At 34.3% G+C, this 25,533-nt stretch overlaps 5 protein-coding genes across 8 annotated transcripts; 2 read left to right on the plus strand and 3 right to left on the minus strand.

Annotated features, from left to right (window-relative positions):
- Positions 1-152: 152 nt before the first annotated feature.
- LOC6644215 (ankyrin repeat domain-containing protein 17) lies at positions 153-4,173 on the minus strand. Of its 2 annotated transcripts, none has more exons than XM_023176575.2 (5): positions 3,906-4,173; positions 1,901-2,209; positions 1,517-1,827; positions 838-1,456; positions 153-765 (listed from the first exon to the last, which is right to left on the minus strand). In XM_023176575.2, the coding sequence occupies exons 1-5, from the start codon at positions 4,129-4,131 to the stop codon at positions 410-412; spliced, it is 1,821 nt and encodes a 606-aa protein (XP_023032343.1). In that variant the 5' UTR covers positions 4,132-4,173; the 3' UTR covers positions 153-409. The 2 variants fall into 2 exon arrangements, with proteins under 2 accessions (XP_023032343.1, XP_046866787.1); XM_047010831.1 differs by lacking the exon at positions 3,906-4,173 and adding an exon at positions 2,276-2,333.
- A 343-nt stretch (positions 4,174-4,516) lies between these two features.
- Positions 4,517-5,961, minus strand: LOC6644216 (eukaryotic translation initiation factor 3 subunit H). The gene is made up of 3 exons (XM_002067156.4): positions 5,825-5,961; positions 4,947-5,624; positions 4,517-4,877 (listed from the first exon to the last, which is right to left on the minus strand). Exons 1-3 carry the CDS (start codon positions 5,900-5,902, stop codon positions 4,620-4,622), a joined length of 1,014 nt encoding a protein of 337 aa, XP_002067192.1. The 5' UTR covers positions 5,903-5,961; the 3' UTR covers positions 4,517-4,619.
- A 249-nt stretch (positions 5,962-6,210) lies between these two features.
- Positions 6,211-9,041, plus strand: LOC6644217 (apoptosis inhibitor 5 homolog). The gene is made up of 7 exons (XM_002067157.4): positions 6,211-6,409; positions 6,515-6,676; positions 6,742-7,278; positions 7,343-7,543; positions 7,610-7,821; positions 7,882-8,068; positions 8,136-9,041. Exons 1-7 carry the CDS (start codon positions 6,341-6,343, stop codon positions 8,391-8,393), a joined length of 1,626 nt encoding a protein of 541 aa, XP_002067193.1. The 5' UTR covers positions 6,211-6,340; the 3' UTR covers positions 8,394-9,041.
- A 653-nt stretch (positions 9,042-9,694) lies between these two features.
- LOC6644218 (small glutamine-rich tetratricopeptide repeat-containing protein beta) lies at positions 9,695-11,110 on the minus strand. The gene has a single exon (XM_002067158.4). The coding sequence runs from the start codon at positions 11,005-11,007 to the stop codon at positions 9,937-9,939; it is 1,071 nt and encodes a 356-aa protein (XP_002067194.1). The 5' UTR covers positions 11,008-11,110; the 3' UTR covers positions 9,695-9,936.
- Positions 11,111-11,923: 813 nt separating this feature from the next.
- LOC6644176 (protein PALS2) lies at positions 11,924-22,878 on the plus strand. 3 transcript variants are annotated; one of them, XM_002067159.4, is made up of 10 exons: positions 11,924-12,208; positions 12,838-12,935; positions 19,721-19,873; positions 19,939-20,451; positions 20,835-20,933; positions 20,998-21,159; positions 21,225-21,435; positions 21,494-21,825; positions 21,915-21,989; positions 22,160-22,878. In XM_002067159.4, the coding sequence occupies exons 1-10, from the start codon at positions 12,103-12,105 to the stop codon at positions 22,334-22,336; spliced, it is 1,926 nt and encodes a 641-aa protein (XP_002067195.1). In that variant the 5' UTR covers positions 11,924-12,102; the 3' UTR covers positions 22,337-22,878. The 3 variants fall into 3 exon arrangements, with proteins under 3 accessions (XP_002067195.1, XP_023032324.1, XP_046866565.1); XM_023176556.2 differs by having other exon boundaries at positions 19,939-20,373; XM_047010609.1 differs by lacking the exons at positions 11,924-12,208; positions 12,838-12,935 and adding an exon at positions 16,734-16,750 and having other exon boundaries at positions 22,160-22,877.
- The last annotated feature ends 2,655 nt before the right edge of the window (positions 22,879-25,533 follow it).

Consider the following 25,533-nt stretch of genomic DNA (forward strand, 5'->3'; position numbering starts at 1 on the left):
TTCCCCTCCAATAATAACTTTTTTTTTTTAGAGAGATCTTAACTTTGGCATAGTCAAATATGATAACTTAGTGCATCAAGTCTTAAAATATTCTAAAGGATATAGACTATATACAATACATATACAAAAAAAAAAAAACATGCCTAATAAACATGAAATGTGCAGAAAAAAATTACAAATTGTCTGAAAGTAAAGGAAAATCCTTAAATTTTGTGTGAACAAAGATGCTTTTCCAATGATTAATATTTAAATAAATTGTTTAGGCATCTTTAAAAGCTTTTCTTTTTGAACACACACACACATATTCATTTAGCCACATGCATTACACATTAAACATACATATAAATTACTATGAAAAACTATATAATCTGAATAAATTTCTAAAATCGTAATTGCGCCTATGTAGTAATCAATCCCACGATTCAAATGAACGTACACCCGGTATAGTGGCTACTTCTATGCCACTAACTCTTGGCAATTCTGCAAAATCGCTGAGGTACAACTTTAATGTGGCCGGAATGGCAAATTCATCAACCATTCTGCCCAAGGTGGAACGCTCCTGTGTAGGAAGATACTGCAATTGTAACTTTGGATTATGTTGCAGCGCATGTTGAAGACGCTGACGTATTGTCAATCGAGCCAAAGATTGCAGAGATCGGGGTTGGGTGCCCAATAGAGACATCTCATTCTCGAATTGTAAACGTGGCAGGGGCCAATCTTTTGGTAAAGGTCGTTTTTTATGAGGAAACTGAAAGCCAGCATTGCCTGAAATACAGAATTATTCATTAATTAATGCAATCTTAAGATCCATCGTTATGGTTAGGAGTCTTTACTCACACAACAAACGCCCAAAGGCCAGACTACGATGTGAACAATTTGATCTCAATTCATTGACAACATGCTCACGACAAATCTGGGCAAGATTACAACCCTCACGTATGAGAAACTCTGCCAGGTCCAAACGATGCACATTAATGGCCCTGGACAGGGGAGTCCGACAATAGATTAAACCACAGACAATTGTCGGGGCACACGATCCATAGAGATCTTTACGGGCACTGGCCAATTTGGCCAAAAGTACACGCAGAATGCATTTGAACTCTTGTACATCGGCTATTTGCTGGATAGCAAACAAGAGCAATCCCTCATCCTGCGACTCCATATAATTGCCAAGACGGCGATGCTGTTCGGCTACGTCCAACAAGTAATCCAGCATCTTTGGTAACTGATGATGAATCGCCACCATAATGGGCGTTAGATTATCTGCATCACGCACACAAAGACTATCGCCATAGTGAAGTAGAAGTTTCACCAAATCCAAATCATTGTGAATCACACAGAGATGCAGTAAATGCTGGGAGGCTAAACGACGGGCTCCCCGCTCTAGCAGCAAACGTGCCATGTCCTTATGACGTCCTGTCACCGCATACAACAAAGCTGTATGGTTATCTTTGTCCTATTAAAAAGAAAAGAGTCAAATATCAAGTTATTTATTGTTTATAAATTTTTTTCTTACCTGCAAATTAATTCTAGCTCCACGCTCTATCAATTCCCTTGCCAAATCCAACAGATTACAAGCTATAGCCGTCATTAGAGGAGTCTCTCCGCCATCATCCGTATCATTTATATTAATATTCGTCTGTAATAACAACTCGGCCGATTCCAGGGATCGACTTTCTATGGCCACATGAAGAGCAGTTTTGCCGTCACTCAAGGTCTTGGCATTGACCAAGGCTCCATGCTTGATAAGCAGACGAGTGACTTGAGGAAATCCTGCTCCAACATGCAGTGGAGCATATCCCTCGCTATTCACAACATTGATGGGAGCTAATACCAATTAATACCAATTAATATTTATTCATTAATAGATCGAAAAACCATTGGCACCACAACTATTTACCATTGTGTTCCAATAGAATTCTGACGCACTCCTCATGCCCCCAGAAGGCGGCATAGTGCAAGGGTGTGGCCAAATCTGTATCATAGACATGAGGATCTTGCTCGCGACAGGAGGCACAACATTGAGTTAGAAATTCTCCTGTATTCTCAAAGGTCTTGGCATAATAATGATAGAGTAGAGAATCATCACTTATAGTTCCACCTGGTCCCACTCCAGTATTTTCCGCACAACTTTCAAACTCATCGATCCATTCAAGTTTCTCCATTCCGTCTGGTGTGCTCTCTATCTCAAGACTATCACCTGGATGACCTGCAATCGTTCAAGCAATAGAACTCACTGAAATACCTTTTTTTCAGAGAAAACAAATTTGAATACCTTTCTACCTGACAGATCTTAACCTGTCTACTGACCAAGCATTACTATTTTCTTTCATATTCTTATCAGAAGGCTACCTTAGCATAAAACACAATGAAAACCAAACCAGTTTTCTCTCTTTTTCTCTTCTCTGACTCTTGCCCACTTATGCACTTCCGAATGTGGGTCATAGATACACTACATAGTGTTTCTACACTCTTGAACAAAATTATATTTAAAAACAATTTCAAAAGATATGTTAAATAAATTAATTATGTACATTTGAGAACTTGAACTTAAAAATAAAATCCATTAGAGAAGTTCTTTCGTTTCCAGAGTATTTTTTAAATAGAAAATGAAAATGTGAAATAATATTAATGGTTTTTTTGTTTAGAAATATTATTTAAAATGGTAAAAATATTAATGAAAAATTGATGAAGAAATTTATTTTGCTCATTTCTCAGCTGATCTATTTCAAATTGGAATTGAAAAAGGCCTTTCTTTATATATTCAGTTGGTTTTTTATCTTATACTTCCTAATCAATTTGAGACGCTATGCTAATTTCATAATTATGAATTCCGTTTAGAAAAAATTTATGAAAAACTTTACATTATTTGTATTTTAAGGGGTTTATGAGTTTCAAAGAGTTTTTTTTTCATAAATTGTATTTTATATAAGCATGGTGTAAAAATATATTAGATTGAAACTTTAGTATTCAGTGCTACTTATTAACTTACTTCTATATTAGGTTATAACTACTTATAGTTGCGATTTAAATAATGAAAAATTTGATCTTTTATTGACCTCAACATCGAGGTGACCTCGATCCAAAGGATTGATAAAAATCATAAAGGTCCTGCAACAGTTTAAATTTCTATTATAAGATAATAAAATGGTGAATATAGTTATATGTTGAGTTATATAGTTATATGTATAGTTATATGTTGAGTCCATTCTGGAAGAGGTTTCAAATAGTTTTTTTCTTATGCAACTCAAATACAAAAGCAATAATTTACTGTTAGTAGGTGCTCAAAAATTACTAAATTTCCCAAGACAATAAACTTAATTTTCAGATCGAAAACCCCCTTAAAATATTTTTTAGATCCCTTCACAAGACTAGTATATATAATGGACAAGTTTTTATAACTATTCTCCAAAATATACTACTAGATTTGCTCATTAATTTAATATATTTGGGCTTACTTGAAAATATTAAAGATATTTCATATAAGATTAGTTTTACTCCAATAGCACGTACCCTAGAGCAAACAATTTTGTTACTGGTTGGTCTCAACGATTTGTTTATAATCAATCGGGATTTTTTTGTGGCATACTGCTGGGCCTTAATCTTGAATGAAAACTAATCCCGCTACCTGTACTTGGTCTGTATTTGCACAGAGGGATATCAGCTGCTTCACAGGAAACATCCCCTATATGGAATTTGAACAAGTATAGAAAATGTTTTAGGCAGACAAATTCCAGGTACAAAATTCATCTGTCGGACGCTAAATTTGTGCAATCATCTGTCGGCAGAAAAGTCAATGTGTTTTATGTTTCCTTTGCCTCAAGCCCATACCCCTTCCCGTTGTGTATTTAATCGATTTTCTTTTGTAGCCAGCTGTTGCCCATGACAGGCCCACCAGAACTCACTTTGACACTGATGAAACATATCCAAATCGGGCTCTTCACAGGACTGAATCAGAAGTTCTAGTAGCTCAGCATCGCCCAAAAGGGCGGCCGTTCCAACTGCAGTTCGTCCGCAATTCGGGGAAACGTATGAGGCTTGCGCCCCTTGCATTATACAGCTGAGAACCTCATCGAAGTCCCCACTCTGTACGGCAGTTACCAGCCGTTCGTTAAGGTCGTAGGACAGCATATTGCCATTTGTTGTTCGCAGGGTCAAGGCGTTTAATGTTTACTTTTTAATCTTTTAGTTTTTTAAATTAGTTTTTTTTTTAAAGCGTAGCAAAAAGCGAAAAATAAGAACAAACCAAAAGATAAGCTGCCGTGTTAATGCTTCAAAACTCGCTTCGGGAACAGTTCACGAAAGACTAACAAGAAAAATGGAGGAACCAAAGGAAAAAAAAATTAAACAAAAACAGATGAAAGTGCGCACGAGCGTAGCAGCCACAGACCAAACTAAATGGAGGAGGAGGAGATGAAAACCGGCAACAAAGACAAACCAACCACCACCCTCCTATCATGCACATTCAATCTTGTGGAGTGAGTTAGGGAGATAAAGATAGAAAAACATACAGAAATAGGTTTTGTTTTCATCGTCTCCGTCAGTTTTATCGTTTATTGATAGTTCTTTTGAGTTTTCTTTTTTTGTATTTCTCCAATTCTCAAAACACGTGTGTAAATCTACTTGATTTCCTTGGCTTCCTTGGCATTCTGCAACGATTCTGTGATAAAGAGTTTGGCCAACGATTGAGAGCAGAATTGGGCAATGTGCTGAGCGTGCGTATTAATCTGTCCAGAAGTTATGGTAGCCGTTAATCTGGCCGGCACAGGCATGGGACGGAACTGCTTGATGACCTCCTCCTCGGACACTGTGGGTTCACCCTTGGAAGTGCGTACAGCATTCTCGGCAGCCAGTTTAGCCAGAGCACGATGTTTTTCCTGCAATGTTAGGGGTTTTTTTTTTTTTTATCAAAAGAACATTATGATTATAACTAGTTGACCACTTACCGTATCCTGCTTGAAGACGACTTGCTGGTATTTATTATAGCGCACAGCTTCCTGATATAGTTCATCCACACGTTCAATTAAACTGCGCATATGATTCTCCAGCACCGATGCTGTACCCAAGTCCAAGAAGTTGTGACCCTTATCCTCAGGCAGGAGTTCATTCAGCTCACTCATCATAATGTTGGTAAGGGGCGAGTTCTTAATGACAATGGGAATCTCAGCGAAGAGACTTTCGTAGCCCACCTTCAGATTACGGAATGCCTCGGGCGTAAAATCGCCATCCTTGTACATTTGTATGGCCTGTGGCGTTAGTCGATAGGCCTTAAGGCACAGGAAACCACGAGAAGATTTTTGAGTATCATAGACCACCACAACAGATTCCTCAATGCTAGTCTGATAATGATACTGCGACTCCAGCAGGGCCAGGGATAAACTGTTGCCCACATCGGAGCTCTGATACCAGCCCACATGCAAATGATCCACATTGACTCTACGCAGACGGCGCATCACAGTCAGTTGGTACATTTCCTCATCCATGGTCTCATCGCCACTCTTGGGAAATGGGAAGCAATTGGTGATCTCCAGACATTTGTCCACAACAAGGCCAAGCAAAGCGCCCTGGGCAAGATCCATGTTATTGGATTCTTCATGGCAATGCTTTACCATTTTCATGACGGCCTGCGGGTGGGAAAATTTAAATTTTGATTAATTTTAGACCATTATGGTTGCGGCATTTACTTGTATTTGTCACTCCCTCACACAAACACAGGCACACACACACATAAACAACCAGAGAAGCGCGTGGCATTTTCTTTCTTGGCGATTAAGCATCAAATCTTTGCTGCTAATTTTGCTTGTGTATTAAAGTTTTAACTTACCAGGCCGTCGCATTGTACATAGTTTATAGCATTTTCAGTTTCCTCAGTACGAGCATGACGACCACCGCGATTTGCCATTTTTATATTTTTTTGGACGACGGGAGCGAAAAGAAAGGGTATTTTCCAACACTGAAGTATCCCTTGGAGATGGAAATTAAAACTATCGATATGTTGTGAAACAATATTAGCCAACACTTCAAAATCGGTTCAAATATTGTATTGACAAAAATTTTAATTTGATATAAATGTCTATTGCTACCTTGATTTTTGAATATTTTGACTAGGACTGCGTGGTTTAACTATTACTATAGTAGTGATGAGTTATTGATGTTTTTGGTATTTCAATACGGTCACACTGAAAATTTTTGATAGATGGCAACACTGTCCCAGGCACACCATTTTGTTTGCTGTGAGAAAAGAAATCGTTTAGAGCACGAAATAGAAAAAATACAAAAAATTGATAAATCTACGAATTAAATTAGTGTTATTAAATTGGTAAAAAGAATTGCCTTTATAATGGATAACATTGAACGACTTTACAAATGCTACGAGATACTATCCGAAGCGGGTGAAAAAATTTCAGAGGTAGGTGTAAAAAATTAGAATTGAAGAAAATGTGCGTAGCCCTACCGCTGCCCACGCCGGCAAAATCATAGAAGAAAAAAATTGTATGTAATTTTTGTTTAATAGCACGTTGAAGAATACAAGGAAATATTAAAAGCAGTAAAAGGCTCATCGAAAGAAAAACGTTTGGCCTCTCAATTCATTGGAAGCTTCTACAAACATTTTCCGGATTTGGCTGATACTGCAATTGATGCTCAATTCGATCTCTGTGAAGATGATGACACACAGGTACGCCAAGGTGGAAGTGGTAGATCAGTAAACAATTTTATAGCATAATCTTCTGTGATTTGTAGATACGTCGCCAGGCCATTAAAGACTTGCCCAAGCTATGTCAGGGCAATGCAGAGGCTACTGCTCGTGTGGGCGACACTTTGGCTCAACTCTTGATACTTGACGACCCCACAGAGTTGCAGCAGGTAAATAACTCATTACTAAGCATCATCAAATTGGACACCAAAAGCGCTGTCACGGGTCTATTCCAACAAATCACAACTGGCGATGAGCCAACTCGTGAGCGTTGTTTGAAATTTATTGCCACCAAGCTATTGACCATGGGACCGACTGTTATCACCAAGGAAATTGAGGAGTATATTGTGGAGGAGATTAAAAAGGCACTACAGGATGTCACCGCAGATGAGTTTCATCTGTGTATGTCTATTTTGGGGGCAACCAAATTGGGCAACACCATAACAGGTCACGCTGAATTGGTTAAATTGGCCACAGAGCAAGCTGAACTGAATGCCCCAGAGTCGGCTGATAATATTGCTGTGGATGATGAGATTGTAGAAAGGTTTATTCAATGCGCCAGTGCAGCGGCACCATATTTTTCGGTAAGTTTAACAGAAAATGTAAATTAAGAACAAAAATGTTGACAATGACAATTATCTTGTATAGAAAACGATCAAATCAACACCATTTGTCTCGTATGTTTGCGATAAACTTTTGCCCCTAAACACTTGGAAATTGATAGCCACTGCTGTCTCACAGGATCAAATACAATTGAGACTTTTGAAAGTATTCGCCGAGATGATTGCAAATACAGATAAATTAGATAATGCCAGCGATCGTATTAACAATGTCTATAATGTATTATTGGTAAGATTTCAAATGGGTATATAATTATAAAATTCAAATTAACATCGCTTTATAATTACTCTTCAGGAATACATGCCATTGCCTAAGTTGAGCGATGACGATTTGACCGTGGGAGATGCCACACCCCCTTCATTTGAATTTTCGCATGCAGAATGTTTACTCTACGCCTTGCATACATTAGGCAAGAAGCATCCTACAAATTTAACCTTTGTTGAAGATGCTGAAAAATTAAAAGATTTTCGTGCCAGATTACAATATCTGGCCAGGGGCACACAAGGGTATATATCACATACAATCAAATATATAGCAAGATTTATAGAATACTCTTCTTTTATCAGATATATTAAGAAACTGGAGGAGTCACTTAAGGGAAAAGCAGCAGCGGAACTTAAAACAGAGGAGAATCAACTGAAGCAAACTGCTTTGAAAACTACTTCAAATATAAACGTATTGATTCGTGATCTATTTCATTCACCGCCCATATTTAAACATGATGTTGTATTATCTTGGATTGTGCCTAAAAATGTAATTTTTTTTCGTTTTATATGATTCGTATTGGAATTTAGTACTTAAAATTTCATTTTGTTATTAGAACAAACTTGGTAAACGCCATACGCCTATCACATTTGGTGATAAACCGGAGGAGGCCAATGGCAAGGAACAGGCTGAGGAGAAGAAACCAAGACAGTCTAATGAACAGAAATTCTATTCACCACCATCGGGAAAATATTCAAATAGAGTTAATCAGAATTATGGCAACAATCAGAGGTCAAGACAACGTGGAGGAGGCGGCGGTGGAGGTGGAGGCGGTGGCGGCGGCTACAGGAATCGGCGTTACAATAGATATTAAAATATGATGAGAGTGATGACCAGCGCATAATGAAGCACACACAACCCCCTTTAACAAATCTATGTCCTAGTCGTAAAAGCAAAAACGAAAGATGAAGTCCAGAATAATTAGCAGCGTCTTAAACTTGAAAAAACAAAAGAAAAAAAAAACGAAAACAAATTAACTTAAAATCAACTTATAACCTTATAAAAAAAGAAACAAAAAAAAAAACGAAAAAAAAACAAGAAAGATGACAAACTCCACAAAACTCTACTTGGATATACAACGATGCATTGTTTTGTGGGTCTGGTAAGTACTGATGACAATTTACTTACTAATATTTTCTTCCCATTATATACTTTCAGTGCCGAATTTTTTTAAATTTCCAACAACATAATTTTAACAAACAATTGTTTGCCATTCTGATTAATATTTTCTCATCGTCGAACTGCAAAGCCCACGGGCCTTTCCCGCCCAACATCATCATCTCTCATCTCATGTCTATTTTTTCACATTTTACCAAATTCCTCTTGTTTTTAATCATTCTGAAAGGCTCTTGGCTTTGTTTTTTTTATATACGAACCTTAAATACTATTTATAAATGTACATAAATACATATTTATGAACTTTAAAAGAATATTGCAATATTTATAAACACCATCAAATGAATTTAATAACTAGCAAACGCATATAAATAAAATAAATACATAACTTTCTTCAAATCGATTCGACGAAAAAAAAATATTTAAACATTATAAGCCCAATTAGTTTTTATTAAAAGTTAATACATTTTTTTTTTTGTTAACAATTGTACAATGCCAATTTAAAACAAACAGCTAAGCAACATTGCAAAATTATTTTTCTTCAATAAAGAGCAAATTCAATAATCCCAAGAAATGAAATCTTTGTATTGTTTAACTTTTGAATATTGTCGTCATATTTATAAATGGGAAAAATTATTTTAGATAAAACGATTAATGGTTGATGTCTAAGACATTTTGGTTCGATCTATAATAAATTTTAAATTATATCGAAAATAATTGTTAACGGTTAGTTAACAGATGTAAATAGCGTGCATAAGAAGACCATGTGACTAATTATATTAACTAACCAAATTCTAAAGTTGACGTAGTCACATATTTTTGCATCGTAACAATCTACAATAAAATGCAGATCAAGTCTTAAATAAGTCGGTTAATGATGAATAAATTTTCAAAACTATATCGAACCCTTATTTAAAACAAAAGAAATTCAATTGATTTAAACAATATGAATTTGTTTCTACCCAGATTCCTAGCTACATATTTAAAAAGCAAATTAAATATTTTGTTTTTCTTTATATTTATTATAATCAATAAAAATATAATATATGTATGCATGTATATGTGAAATAGATCCCTTTCTCAATGAATTCCGAACATATAATTTTTATATTTAATTTCTGTTTTTTGTTAAATGTTTTGTTTCCTGTTTGTTTGGCTCAAATCCAAATCACGATGAGTTTTAGGGTATTGGGAAAGACGAAAAAAACACACATTTGTATTTATATGGATATAAGCGCAAACTAAATGCCGGGTGGAGGTTGCTGATTACCAGGCTGCTGTTGGCCATCACCAGGAGCACCGGCACCGGGCTGCTGAGCGCCCACCAATTGACTTGCAAAGCTCTGGAACAATTGTAGCATGTCATTTGGCATGGCTGGTATCTGGGGAGGGGCACCGCCACCAACACCACCACCACCACCGCCGGCGGGTGCAGCACCTGCTCCTCCTGCTCCTGGTGCACCCATATTGGCAAACAGCTGTCCAATTGTATTCATTACCATGGGGTTTTGTGTCATCGATTGTAATTGCTCCAGATCGATTTCAGCACTGCTGAATAGATTTCTTATGTTGGGATTGGCCAGCATGGCATTCAGACCATCTGTGAGATGTGATAGTTGTGGTGGCTGATTACGTGCATTCCTGGCCACCTCCAGATTGTTTCTGTAGTCTTGATTATCAGGCTCCAGATCAATGGCCTTGGCATAGGCCTGTTCTGCCTCATTGAATTTGCCCAGATTGGAATAGGCAACACCTAGACGGCTATATGCCTTGCTATAGTTGTTGTTATACAGCAAAGCTGATTTGCAGTCGGTTACGGCCCGCGTATTATCACCCAGACGAATGTAGGCAGCGGCACGATTACAATAGTAAATGGGATTCTTGGGATCAAAGGTTATGGCTCGATTATATTGGAGCAGAGCCTCATTATATTTGCACTCCTTCATTAGTCGATTGCCCTCATTTTTAATGGAATCGGCCAGAGCCAATGATTCGGGATTTCGTTCAATGTACAACGATTGGAAGAGCTCAAACATATCAATATTCTTGCTATTGACCACATTACCAGCAGATCCCGATGGGCCAGATCCATCACCACCTTGTGTTGAGCCTGTTGCGGACTGTGAGGTGGCCTGAACTTGATCTTCCACCGATTCCAGCTGCTCGTCTTCATCACCAACATCGAATGCGGCTTGCAAACACTGTATGGCCACCTCAATTGATTCGCTTTGATCGGGCGACATCACATCCACCTGCTTCTTCAAATAGTCTATGAAGGAGCGCACAAAGCTCTGCTGCACTTTATCCGGCATCTTTTCTATGTTATTATTATTATTTATATATTCTTTGTGTAGATGATTTTCGTAAATTGTTTCAGACTATCACACTTATGTGGCTCATGCTACAGAATTCAACAGCGTTGCCGTTTTCTGTTATTTATCGAAGCTATCGTTATCGTTAAGGTACCCTTAAGGGCGGTTTCTACCTTGTATTATAAAAAAATTGGATTTTTTTATTTGCATTTTCGGATAGATATATGTTTCAAGAATACTGAGTAAAAATTTCAGTTGAAATCTGTAAAATTACGAAAGTTATCGGCCGTTAAATTTTCAAACGCGTTTTTCTTAAGACCACGTTTTTTGAGCTCATGGAAGTCCTACAGGGCGCAAAAATTAACCAAGCGCTATGAAATTTTTTACACATATTTTTTAGGATATTGCTCAGTACTTTTTCATTTTTCATCCTTTTTTCCCAATTCTACTACCAGCGATGACGGTGGAAACTGTGGAAAATGTTATTCCTTAATCAACTATTCTCCAATAAAAAATACCTTCTAAAATGCGCCTTTATGGCCCAACAAGGTAGAAACCCCCCTTAACAACAAAGCGCGAAGGTCTGAGTACAAAGTGCTAAGGGTCAACAATTAGCCAGCCCTGTTTGAAATTATCGTTATCAACTCTTGTTGCAGCGGCGCAAAACTTGTTTTGTATTTCTTTTGTTGGTCGAAAGCTTTTTTGGCATCAGTTAGCTCTCTTCTGGCCCTCTTGGAGGTTGCGTTTTTTTTTTGTCTTAGCCACTTTGTTGATGTTACCGTGTTTGGATTAGTTTCCAACTTGTTGTTGTCTGTTTGTGGCGTGGCATCGCGGTTGTGTCTGTGTGTGTGACTTAAACTATGTATAATGACCTAAACAATATTTAATATAATTGATTTAGATCTTAAATTTCATTTTTAAAATGAAACATATGTTGAGTTTTTGCCAAAAGTTATAGCCGAAATCTCTTACCAAAAAAACCAAACTATTGGCCAATTACTTTGATTTATTATTCGGATTTAGGCCTTTGTCTTCTTCTTTTCTTCGCTTGTTTTGGGACTTGTCGCCGCCAAAAAATAAAATAAATACCGTAAAATGGTTCGTTGGAGTGCACGCTCTAGACGGGCGCGCCAGGATAAGGTTGAATTGCTTGCCAGCAATAATAAAGTGAATTCGGGTGACGATGAGACATCCGAAAATGGTAAGTAGTTTAGCAATAAACGTTTTAGTAAACTGTAAAATAGGTGAAGAACCTTATCCTACCATTAGTTGTTGGTATTTCAATTTAAAATAGTATACATTTTGTTATCCATATTATAGAATTGTTGGCCAAAGTTTAGTGAACGATTTTTTTTATTGTGAATAGATACATACATAGATCTTTATAGAAAGATCCGATTAAATATATACCCATTGTGCTATTTGAAAGTAATTTCATTATACTCTGGTTCTTATGACATATCCAATTTCGTCTTAAGATTCAGGAAAATATTGTTATTATTTGGTGCCAAATCGAAACTATTGTTAGGTCTTAATAATCCTCTTAAATAAGCTCTCAGAGCATTTGACAAGTACATAAATAACGACTAACAAAAATCATTTGCTTCATTTTTTTCAAATCTAATGTATACCTATGTATATGTACATATTTATGTAGCTAATTGGGGTTTTGATCCTTTAAAATGTATATTATAATAATCGTAAACTGCGATTTAATACCAACTGGAAATACAACTTCCTAGCTTAAACTAGTTTTTCTGTTACTTTTTTCGCTAAGTTTTGCATTTGTTATTTGCTAATAAAACAATCTTTATTAACTTAATTTTGCAGCTGCTTATCGTAATTCTGCTGATCTCTCCGATACCGATGAAATCTTTCTAAAAGGTCTTCTACTGAGCAATCCCTCAACACCGCACAAGGAGCTTATGGTATGTAGTTCATGAGTTTTCCATTTTTTGTTGTTGTTGCTGACCCAGTTTATATGGCACCAAGCATCTGTTCAATATGAGGAGAAAAAAGTTTAATTATGTGTTTTTCACATTTTCCATTTCCACACCAATACACACACAAAACACATCTTTGTTTACGTTTACTTTGCATGTTGATTATATCTCGACCGAAATTTTCATAAGTGTCAGTTTGTGTGTGCATGTGGTGTGTGTGTGTGTGTGTATTTACGCTCCACTATACGATTTTCTTTATTACATCATTTTGCTTACTTCAAGTCTGAGTCGATTTTCTAAATCACTCACAATTGATTTTAGGTTAACGCTCCTTAGATTTGCCTTCTTCTATGAATGATATTAAGCTGTTAGGTTAGCCTAAATCTCATTTCTTTTGTTTTCTGATTAAGTGGCAAGTACTTGATTATATGTACTTACGGATAGATACTTTTTTTGCTATTGTGTCTCGGTTACGGGACATTTCTTTTATGACCACTTTTTATGGCCCAATTAACACTAAGTCTCTATGTATGAATTTTCTGCTTTACTTTTTTTCGCACTAAACTTGACCCCCTTGAAGATGTCATAGGATTATCGTTACATCATTGAATCAATGTACTTGACCTCGAGTCAAGAAGAAAAAGGTCCATTGATTTTTCTGCCTGTCCTCAATCATAATAATAAGAAATATAAAAAAAAGGTGGGAACCATCTTACCGTAAGTTTTCATATACGAAAAGCAATTTTCATAAAATTCTGCTGTATAATCAAATAATAAATATTTTTGTTTTCTTATGCGGAAAACACGCAAATAGCCTAAGAAAACTAATTAGGTATTTCTATTATAATAGCTTATATGCCCTTCTCTTATGAAAGTAAAGCGAAATCTAATGTGAATGTGTATACCAAATTAATGTTATCATAAAGTTTGCCTATATTTTAGAGTCTATGGAAAAACATAATTGAAAAATTTAAAAAAGTGTAAAAAGTACCTATAACCATTTGTAATTCTACTAGTAAACAATATATAAATGAAGTTCTACTACAGCTTAATATAAACTTAATTTGAATTTAATTGAAATTTTTTTTGGCACTGTTTGAGGCACTAAATCTTATGCATACATATGTATATGTAGGAATACGCATTGCTTCCAGAAAAGAAAAATATTAAAAATGTTCTTAGAAAATAACATTAATCAAATTTTTGGATATTAAATCTACATTTCTATGTTAAATCTTATTGTAAAGTGTTCGTATAAAATAAAATTAAATATGATCTAAGAGATTACGCTGTTTAGGGCATTGCATTTAATTAGGTGCAAATGTCTATATAAACTATATAAAAATCAACTCTAAAAGGACTGAAAAGACTAAAAATCTAACTAAGACTACTAAAACATTAAAACAGAGAAATTATGACAATTATTATTATTATTACTATTAAAGTATAGGATATAGTTATAAACTATCAACCTAACTATATTTTTACAAGCACTGGCAACTAAGTCCTTCGGCTTAGACGAAAACTAAATCCATACACTAGCCTGGGATTCGAACCCGGATCCTCGTTGTTCAGTTAAATAAATGACTGGGCCACTTAGTAATATGACAATATTTGAAAAGATTTCATAGTTTAGCACCTAATTAACTGTCTTTTGAATAGTGTAAAATCACTCAATTTAGATTCATTAAAATGTCCAGGGCAACAACAAATAATGCCAAATTTTTGCCATATTTTAAAATTGGAGATGTCTCTTTCTAAACAAGCTCAACTCAATTTAAGCTTTTTATAAAAAACTTCATGGTCCAATTTTTTTCTAATTTTTTCCGAACCTATCGATCAGTTATAAAACAAAGAAAACACCTAACAACTAGGCGAACAGATCAATGTCAAGATTCCTTAATATTGTGATGTACTTGGTTCATAAAAATTTGGTGCTCTTTCAAGATAGATGACTAAATAAAAGTAAATTAGATTATAGAATGAGTGGCTGGTTAAGAGGACAATAATATCGCACTCTAACACAAATCAAAAGTTTTTCTTTTACTTATGTTTTAGAAGTATGTATATAAACAAACTAAAAATACTCGTAAAAATGCCTATGTAAAATCAAAAGTGACATCGCGTGACGTAGATAATTAGAATTTCTGAAGCAAACATTTGCCCAGGCCAACATTATGATTGCGGTTAGTGGCAAGATGGTTTTGTTGCTGTTGTTGTTGTGTTGAGAAAGGCAGTGAAAGTAATTAAAGATACAAGTCACGAGATAAGTGAATATGAAATGTCACCTAACGATTCCATGAACTTACAATACTCACACACAAAAACACACCCTCTTCTGAGTTTATGTAGATTACAAGTTACACACAGACCAAATGCAAGAAGAAGAAAAAAACCGGTTATTTGGTGAATATTTTTTTTTTTTTTTAGTTCGAAAACGTTTTTCAATGTAAATAACACATACCTTTGCTTACCTGTGTATTAATTATGAACTTTATGTTGGCTCAAAAGTTGTTGGCCTAATAATGCCAAAAAGCTCCCTCTCTTTTTGTTTTTCTCTTAATATCTCTCTCAGAGAGATTTAAGACTCTCTCGAAACGATTTCCTGAGCAGCTTGAGTACAGTTGTAATAAGTGTAAATTTGAGCTTACAGTTCGCTAGAGAGACAGACCTAGCCCTCGCACAGTGGCCATTACGGTATATAATCATTGAAAATATCCCAAAATTAAGGCCTATTGGCTACAGTGGTGACTAAAAATCTACGACGTTGAGCGTTTTCGACATTAAATTCTAATTTTCTTGACTCCAACGTAAAATACACCGTTCCTTTCAGAGTTTTCGATATTTGTTCGGTATTTTAAAGCAAAATTCTGTCATTCCGTCCAATTATTTATGAAGTTTTTTAAATTTATTGAGAAATTCCCACTACACCTTTAAATCCTTTCAATAAATTGTAGGCCTGTTCATATTTAACAAAAGTCTATACAGAATGTTTTTTATTTTTCCATATATGTTTTATGTTTTTTTCTTAAGACCGATATTTTTGATTCTACTATTTATTTTTAACGATTTTATTACATGACATTTATGATTTAAAAAAAATGTAAATTAAATTTCGAGTCGAATGAGCTACATTTATGAAGATTGGATAAAAATTAAATAGACTGCATCTTAAAATTATTATTAGTCAAATAATTTTATAGTTAATAGTATAAATGAGAAACAATGAATTAAGAATATATATTCAGATGAACTGAAATATTTATATTTCATTTAAGAAAAAAGTCAAACAACATTTTAACCTAAAAATTAGTTCATGCTAAAAATAAATTAAAATATAGTAGTACAAATAAAAAATAAATTGAAAAGTATAAGTCTTAAAATTAGAAATACAACAGACATAATTATATGACTTGAAAAATATTTTGAAATAAAATTAAACATTTCATAAAAAATTTATACAAAACAAATTTATATAAAAAAAAAAATTATACAATTTTAAAAAAATAATTTAGAAACATTTTTTAAATTTCAAATATGTAAATTAAAAAAATTAATTCAAAACATACATAAGGGCTATACTTAAAGTATATAAAATTCAAAAAATTAAAAGATTGTTTCGTAACTACTTAAACGTTACAAAAAAAAAGAATTCAAAAAGTTAATTAAAAGTTTCAATCAGATTAGGCCACTGTGCGAGCTAGCCCTCGCTCTCGCTGAGTAAACTTGGTTTTGGGGCTTGGACGCATCGAAGTGATGTGAGTCAGTTAGTCACTTAGTCCATAGCGAGCAGCTCGAAGGTGAGGTTGTCGTTTTGAATACGTGTTAACGCTTACACGGTCGAATCGTTCAAATTGAGTGAGCACATGTGTATTGGTGTTAGTGTGGCTAAAACGGGGCGGCATATGCAACAGTTAGTTTTAAACTCTCGCTCTCGCTCTTCTCGAGAAATATGAAAAACGCGGCTCAAATCGAATATTAACAAGTGCCTGGCTAAAATGAAGCAAAACTAAAGAAATCTGAAAACTGATTGTGATCAAAATAACTAGAAACTAGAGCAAGTGTAAATTGCCTTGGTTACGCTTCCAAAACACCAAAACATAGTAAAAATGAGCTTTTTTCTTAGCCAACTTTTCGAGTATTGATGACGTAGTCGAGACGAGAATCGTTTTCTTTCTTTGTCGTTTTTTTTTATTATATTGTGTAACCTGGCCAACAAAGTGTCTTAACTGGGCTTTGGCGTATCCAAAAAAAAAAAACTCCGAGAAAACGGTGTTGCATGCTCACACGAAACACACACAGACATTCAAAATTAAATATATATACAAACATATATATATACGCAGGGGCAAGCCCTCGCTCTCTTCAGCTCCCGCTCTCACACACACACACACACACACATATACCAATAATACACCTTTCGCTCTTCTTGGCTTAAAACGCTCGCGTGTTTTGGGAGTGGCTCCCCAAAAAACAAAAAACAAAAAACAGAAATTGGAAAAAGTGTTTTTCTTTTAAAAAAGTGAACGAACTATTGAAACAAATTTTGAAATATACAAATTTTTAAAACTTCTTCTATCCAATTTACTATATATTTCATATAATTATAACTGGTTTTTCTCACATTTTGTGAATAGTCTTAACCTTCGTCATTATTTTAAATAAATTTCATTGTTGTTTACGTATTTCTCTCTGCCATATAGAGATATTTTTGCCCATCTTTCAAGTTTTTTTTTTACTACTAAACATGTTGTTGAATTAACAATTTGGTTAATTAGTTATTACCTGTTAAGAGATGTTTTGAAATGTTTCTATTCATATGAAATGTGGGAAGGTGAAAGCCCTCTTTTAGATATCAATAACAATTGTCGCTTCTATAAGTATGTTTGGGTGTGTGTGTGTTTGTGTGAGGGTGGGGATAGTCTGTCGTGTGGGGCTTCTTCTGTTTTTGCATGCGGAAGAAGGGCTAAAGCAGATAGCCAAGCTAACAACACGGACAAAGCGTTAATACACCTTCTAAAGCCGCTCTTAGCCGTTAAGAAGATTGGTTGAATAGTAACTTAATAGCAAATTCCTTTTCATTGATGTTGAATTGAACGTGAAGTTCAAAATCAAGCTGATCAAACATACATATAACAAATTATTGCAATAGTTAACTCCAAGGTCTGGGTTTAGATTTTCTGCAATATGATATTTCCGAGATAGGACTCACTGTCACAAGACGATAACGTGATGTAGCAGAAATTTAGTTGTAATTGTAAGCTGAAGAAAAGAAGTTAGAGAATTTTTAAAAAATTCCATAGAAACTTTTTCAGAAATGTTTTCCACCATGGATTGATACAGAAAACATTTGTTCGGGGGGAATCTGATAAAAAAATCAACATTCCAGTAATTTTAAACGAAGCCCTTTTGTTAGTATCAGGCTTCTCTCTAACTGGAGATATCAGTAAATAATAAAAAAAAATGTATTCAAAATATTGACATTTTTAGACTTCCAGATCCTTCCTCTGCATCCCTACAGAAATAGTTTCCAAACTCATAGTCAAACTATAAATAAATAAAAATTTGAAAACTACAACTACTTTTTATGAATTTCTAACTACTGGAAGCATTTCAAATTTAAATATTTATATTCTTACTGGAAATATACTTACCATCATATTACCTTTCAATGATCTTTAAAAATTTTCTTAAATATTCCACAATAATCTTATTAAGAATGACTTGAATTTGCAAGCTACAAAGACTTTTTATAAATCTTTAACTACTGGAAGTTGGTATTTAAGTTTTACAATAAAATTTTCCTTCAAAAAACCTACTTATCAATTGCATGACTTATGTATGAACTTTCAATTGAAACTCTAAGTCGGAACTTTCTATTATTCTAAGGAGCTAAGACCCACTCTATAGTCATTTGCCGTGCTCCCTCTAGTTTATTTAGCTAATGCAATTTCATCTTTTTTTTCTTTTTGCAAGTTTTCTTTCTACTTGTATTTGTCATCAGAAATAGAAAGAAAAGTCGTTCCCCTACATTGTCTGATACATACTGATACACATATATTGTAGTTTATACATACATACGTACATACATATATAAATACATATTGCATGAGTGACTGAGTGACTGAATGACTGTCTTCATCATCAACTTGTGGGCGGAAATTGCGGAGCAAAAATAATGAATATAAATACACAGAGAGCCAACCAGATGATGATGTTGATAGGGGAGGACCCGAAAAGTAGACGTTTTTTGCTTTGAATGTAAACAAATATTCCGCAAAGTAGACAGAATATCAAGCCGGAAGAGAATAATTAAATCAAAGTACTTTTGCTTCACTTCTAATTTCAACAACAAGCTCACAAAGGGCTTATTTAGATCTAAAAGGTGACCTAAATTTCCATATGGAACGACCTAGTTTTTGACCTAAGACTCAAAGAATGTTATAGTGTCAGTCGAAAAGAAAAAGAGTTCACAAAGGTTAAATAAGAGCTAACCAAAAATGAAAAAAACATTCAACCAATTAACGCAAGACAAACTCAATTAAGTTGAGGACCAGACCAGACCAGAGCAGAGAGCAAAACCATGGCAAAAAATGAGATGAGATGAAATGACTTGAGTCGAGTTGACTTGACCTAGGGCAGGCATACGCCCCATGACAAAAATAATAATACTAATAAAAAAGAAAAGATATATGAGGCAAAAATTTAATTAGATAGTTGGATAAATGTCTTAACCAAGCTCATGTCTTTTTATTTCTTCATATTTGCAGTTAAATCCTATCGAGCCACAGCCGGTTCCAGCATTTTTACCCGCTCATCTTAATAATAAACCGATCTGTGACGATATTATACGTAAATTTTCACCTTCAAGACGTCTGGAGTCACGTGAGTTAGCCAAACTCTTGGCCCAACCACATTTTCGTGTAAGTGGCAAAAACTTTTCTTAGTTATGCATTTTACTTAAAAATCAATTTTCGTTTTCAATTAGGCCCTTTTGCGTGCCCACGATGAGATAGGATACTTATATGAACAACGTTTAAAATCAGCTGGCGGTTCACTTACCAAACTTGAAGTCACATCTCAACGACAATCGGGTGGTTATCTATATACAGAGGATATATTAAATACCAAAATGCCAGTAGAAACCATAAAAATGGTGGGACTACGACGGGATCCCAAACAGCCTTTGGGTCTGACTGTCGAAATGGATGAGTACAAACAGCTGGTGGTGGCACGCATCCTGGCTGGTGGTGTTATTGATAAACAAGGAATGCTTAATGTGGGCGATGTCATTTTGGAGGTAAATGGCACTTCTGTACGCTCACCAGATGAACTTCAAGTGGAGGTATCGCGAGCCAAGGAGAATTTAACACTAAAAATTGGACCCAATGTTGATGAGGAGATCAAAAGTGGGCGCTATACGGTCAGTGGTGGTGTGGGTAGTGGGGGTCAGGTTAAACAGAATGGCATCACGAATCTTGAGACGGGCAAGAAATTGACGGTAAGTTTTGTGTGTGTTTGCTTGTCAATTTTTTCAATATTCCAAAATGACATTTTGCCCGCTTTTTTGCATGAATTTTGAATAGTTTGCTAAACTGATTTTTTTTTTCATTACTTCTGAATTTGAATTTTAACAAAAAACTGTTGAAACCAATTGTTAAATTTCATCTTTATATTTGATAATAATTTTATTCAAAGAATGTTAAAAGATTTTTCATTTGTGTTACACATTAAAATTTATGTACTTGCAATTAGTAACATTCTAAGCGAACCTATCAAAATTCTAGACACTGCAATTAAGTAAGTAAATCTTGGCATTCCATTGATAAGATTAAACTCATGTGTCGAAATTCTAACTAATTGGTAATTTTTGTTTCTATACAGTGCTATATGCGAGCCCTATTCTCATACAATCCATCAGAGGATACATTACTACCATGCCGAGACATTGGTTTACCTTTCAAATCGGGCGATATTTTGCAAGTAAGTTTACAAAACTTTAACAGTTCGATGAAAAAGTTATTAATAATTTGCATTCTCTTTAAAGATCATTAATGTCAAAGATCCAAATTGGTGGCAAGCCAAGAATATTACGGCCGAATCGGAAAAAATTGGTTTAATACCCTCACAGGAATTGGAAGAGCGTCGCAAGGCTTTTGTAGCACCCGAGGCTGATTATGTGCACAAAATTGGCATTTGTGGAACTAGAGTAAGTCAAAAGTTAATCTATGTTTTTAGCATTCAACTAATAATATGGTATTTATATATTTTTAGATATCGAAGCGTAAGCGTAAAACCATGTATCGTTCGGTGGCCAATTGTGAGTTCGATAAGGCCGAACTTTTACTATACGAGGAGGTAACTCGTATGCCGCCATTCCGTAGGAAAACTCTAGTATTGATAGGTGTCTCCGGTGTGGGCAGACGTACGCTCAAAAATCGTTTGATTAACAGTGATGTTGATAAATTTGGAGCCATTATTCCACGTAAGTAGAATGAAACTATTTATAAAGATATATATTGATTAGTTTCTTTACTGTATAGATACAAGTCGCCCGAAACGTGCCTTGGAGGAGAATGGTGTTAGCTATTGGTTTATGGATCGCGAGGAAATGGAAGAGGCAGTCAAACAAAATGAATTTCTTGAATATGGCGAACATAATGGCAATCTATATGGTACACATTTACAGTCCATTAAAGATGTCATCAATAGCGGACGCATGTGCATTTTGGATTGTGCACCAAATGCTTTAAAAATATTGCACAATAGCCAGGAATTGATGCCATTTGTTATATATGTAGCAGCACCTGGCATGGAACAGCTCAAGACCATATATGCGGATCGTCGTGCCACTGGATCCAATAGAAATTTATCTGTAGGTTTTAGGCTAGAATTTATTAGTTAGTTGCCCCACAATCCCATTTCCCTCCTTATAATGCGGATTTATCCATATTATATTTACAGTTTGATCGTCAAAGTTCCATACGCTTCAGTTCCAGACGTGCACGTACACTAGAATCCCTAGCATCGCTCTATGAGGTAACGATTGTGAAATGTGAAAAATTGTATTGAAAGTCTTGAATTAATATCAATCATTCAATGTGTCCAATGCTTAAATCATTTAGGCCACCTTAGTAGCTATATTAGATCTCTGCTTGAATACACAAACCTTGCTTAATTCATATGATCTCTATCAATCTTTTGCACAGGACGATGATCTTGTAGCCACAGTGGAAGAATCGAGTTTCGTGCAACGAAAATATGAGAAATACTTTGACATGGTCATTGTCAATGATGATTTCGATGAGACGTTCCGTCAAGTGGTTGAGACTTTGGACCAAATGAGTCATGAGGAACAATGGGTGCCCGTAAATTGGATTTATTAGAACAGAAAAACAGAAACTTATATAATCTTCGAATATTGTAACGACACAAAAAATACACCAGTAATTGTTTGAAAATTTTTCATATGAAACTAAAAACAAAATAATCCGCTTTTGAAAAGATATATAAATGTTCAAGTTTGCATTAGATTCTTGTAATTAGTTTTTTGTTAAACCAAATTAACTATTTTCAATCATTTAATGTTTTATTTCACTTATCTAAATGCCCTCCGTCTATTATTGGATTATTTAACTATAAGTCTAATTTTATAGAAAACGAATTCGTCCATTTTACAAGCTGTTTTTATATTTAATTTATACTATTTCGTATTCTTCTGTTTACATATGTATGTATGACAACTGCATATATTTTATACATATAATTTAACGAATCTCTTGAGTACAATCAGTTTCAAAACTCTGCCAACATACATATATATATCATTTAGTTTTTAGTTTTTTTTGTTTGATTCCAATGAAATGTATAGTAAAATATTGATGTAATTCCTCTTCCCCTCGTTTCTATTTAAGAGCAAAGAAGAAATAAATAAGCATTTGGCTCAAATGAAATAAATAAACTGTCTTTAACGCGAAACAATTACTTTCAACATCAAATCGATTACATAATTTGGTGATACATGTCTAAGAAGTATGCTGAGAATATGTTTTATATTCTTTCAGACAATTTTGAAATATTAACGAAACGATCATTGTTTATGCTCAAGTGTTGTTCCTGACTAAAGTTACTTTTCAACCAAAAATATGGTAAAAATTCTACTAAGGATCTAAGACTGTAAAGTGGGGAAACTTGTCCCCTAATGAATGCAATAAGCAACTTTAGAACTTGCTTTTTACAAATCACAAATAAATTTTAACAACAAATCGATTGACAAAATATAACCTTCGAAGCAAATATCCTTCATATACAATTTTTAAGTTACAAAGGACACAAAAAGTTATTCATTTTGTTAATAACAAGAAATACTTATTTACCAAGGGGCAAGATTCTTCATTTCATAGTCCTAGTCGACAAGGACTGTAGTCCAGAGAAATATTAGGACAATTTGAAAAGGCCAAAATCATCTTAAAAGATACAAATTTTCTTCTGTAGCATTCTTAGAAGAAATTATGAGATTTTATAGCATACTTTGCGGTGGTGCATGAAATTTTTGAAGAACATTAATTTTGGCGACCTAACATTTATGAGTACATTGCAACTTTAAATAAAAAAGAAAAATATATGTTTATTATAGTGTTCTTATACAAAAGATACTTTAAAACTGAATATTAGGAAATTTTTACAATTATTTTGGGCTGGCTAGAAACTTACCACAACTTGAAGTTAATTTTAAAGAAATGAGACAGAAGATAGTTTTGTAACTTTATCCAAATATACTTTTTTAAGTCAATTTCAATACTGAAACTCATAATTCAAAAGTTTTGAGTCTAGTTTTCTTTATTTTTGTTATCGTTTGTTAGAAGAAAAGTATCAGCTGAGTGGTTTTACAGCTTTGAAAGTGATAGATGTTTTTTTACTTTTATTTTGACAAGTTCATTTCGCATTAACCCAATGACTTAATCTTTATCACATTGACTTTTGGATTTCATAATCACGTTTTTAGCAACACATACAAATGGACACGTATGCAACTTATCTTTTCTTGTCATTCTGTATATTCTGCTGACTCAATTTTGATTCTGATTTACCAAACAATAAAGAAATAACACGAGAGTTCAAATGTCGTGATTCGATTTCCAGTGCAAAATCAATTTACGTCAATTGCAGCCAAAAGATTAGCCTCGTTCTAGATTTTGAGTGTGTGTTTTTTTTGTGAATTAAAAATTGCCTGCTCACATATAAAATACAATGCGAATACGTCCCTATATAAATCAATCCCTGATAATAATAAACAGAACAGATCTCAGTGGGGGGGCTCCCTCCGATCCACCATAGCTCGCTCGCTCGCCTCTCTTCCTCTCTCTCTCTGTATTCCCTGACAACAAGACACAATAACAGCCGGCTAATGACTGCAGTCGTCTTCTTTATGTTTATTTTCGTATTGATTATAATTATCAAAAGCTGAATAAAACCAAAAATAGTCACCCAGTCGGTCAGATTTGTAAAACAGATATATATATACATATATATATATATACGGCATACATCAGTTGTGCATTGCGGTATTTACCGTTACATGACGCAAACCTTTTTTATGAATATGGCTAAAAATAAAACACAACTCTTTTTTGTTAAACCCTCGAAAATCGAGATGACACAAGTGCACTCATTTCAAGTCATGCAAATGAAGATTGTTCATCCAGTTGATTCAACGTGTAATATCGCCAGACATCGGTCCTTATCAATTGCCGACATCGAACTTGAAATTGTGTAATATAAGTAACCCACCTAATATTGACAAACGAGACGGGGGCACGTGGCATGCAAATGAATCGAATACTCTTTGGCATATCATTATGAATTTATTTTACTTTTGGGCAAGCACGGGTACACCAAAAAAAAAAGGTATAAACAAAAAAAAAAAGCAAAATAATAGCAGCAGCAAAAAGTTAATTAAATCCATGCGAACGTCAATTCGCAAGAAAATTTATGGCTTTTACTTTTCCATTGAATTTAAATATTTGTCCAAAGCCTTTAACGGAAATTTGATCTTCTATTTTAGCTCGTAAATTTTTGTTGATATTAAATATTTGCCTAGTTGATTTATATATTAAGACTTTCTTCGTAAATTTTTTTCTTCGGTTTGGTTTTGTTGGCGCTTTTGCTATTCAATAAAATATTTTATTAAAAGTGTTTGATTAACGAGCTAAGATTTTAGAGAGAAAAGAAAATTGTACTGTTAAGATGAAAGTTGTAGATATCAGGGATATATTTTAACATATATGTATGTATATTACAAACGAGAGAGCCTATACTTTAATACCTTTTTTGTTTGATTTATTTTTTCATTGATTTCAAAATAAAATAAATGTATTGTTAAAAAAACAATATCACAATGTTTTTGATTCGAAATGAATGTTTTTTCGGGTATCGAATTAATATCACAAGTAAAGATTCCATCCACGTAGAAAGATTAGTTTTTTTTAGAAAATAAATAGAAGTGCAAAATCAAATTAAAGATTAGATAAATATAATATTTAACTGTAAAACGAAAAGCTGCAACAAAAATGTTAAGAGCTGA

Source organism: Drosophila willistoni, assembly GCF_018902025.1.
Source record: "Drosophila willistoni isolate 14030-0811.24 chromosome 2R unlocalized genomic scaffold, UCI_dwil_1.1 Seg167, whole genome shotgun sequence".
Classification (NCBI taxonomy): Eukaryota; Metazoa; Arthropoda; class Insecta; order Diptera; family Drosophilidae; genus Drosophila; species Drosophila willistoni.

Excerpts from the sequence above, each read along its gene's own strand:
- LOC6644215 (XM_023176575.2), bottom strand. The coding sequence starts at position 4,131 with ATGCTGTCCTACGACCTTAACGAACGGCTGGTAACTGCCGTACAGAGT. Across the intron at positions 1,828-1,900 it reads AATTCTATTGGAACACAATG|CTCCCATCAATGTTGTGAAT; the intron begins GTAAATAGTTGT and ends AATTGGTATTAG. Across the intron at positions 766-837 it reads GGCCTTTGGGCGTTTGTTGT|GCAATGCTGGCTTTCAGTTT; the intron begins GTGAGTAAAGAC and ends TCTGTATTTCAG.
- LOC6644216 (XM_002067156.4), bottom strand. The coding sequence starts at position 5,902 with ATGGCAAATCGCGGTGGTCGTCATGCTCGTACTGAGGAAACTGAAAAT. Across the intron at positions 5,625-5,824 it reads ATGTACAATGCGACGGCCTG|GCCGTCATGAAAATGGTAAA; the intron begins GTAAGTTAAAAC and ends TCCCACCCGCAG. Across the intron at positions 4,878-4,946 it reads TCGTCTTCAAGCAGGATACG|GAAAAACATCGTGCTCTGGC; the intron begins GTAAGTGGTCAA and ends CTAACATTGCAG.
- LOC6644217 (XM_002067157.4), top strand. The coding sequence starts at position 6,341 with ATGGATAACATTGAACGACTTTACAAATGCTACGAGATACTATCCGAA. Across the intron at positions 7,822-7,881 it reads CTGGCCAGGGGCACACAAGG|ATATATTAAGAAACTGGAGG; the intron begins GTATATATCACA and ends TTCTTTTATCAG. Across the intron at positions 8,069-8,135 it reads CTTGGATTGTGCCTAAAAAT|AACAAACTTGGTAAACGCCA; the intron begins GTAATTTTTTTT and ends TTTTGTTATTAG.
- LOC6644218 (XM_002067158.4), bottom strand. The coding sequence starts at position 11,007 with ATGCCGGATAAAGTGCAGCAGAGCTTTGTGCGCTCCTTCATAGACTAT.
- LOC6644176 (XM_002067159.4), top strand. The coding sequence starts at position 12,103 with ATGGTTCGTTGGAGTGCACGCTCTAGACGGGCGCGCCAGGATAAGGTT. Across the intron at positions 12,209-12,837 it reads CGATGAGACATCCGAAAATG|CTGCTTATCGTAATTCTGCT; the intron begins GTAAGTAGTTTA and ends TTAATTTTGCAG. Across the intron at positions 19,874-19,938 it reads TGGCCCAACCACATTTTCGT|GCCCTTTTGCGTGCCCACGA; the intron begins GTAAGTGGCAAA and ends GTTTTCAATTAG.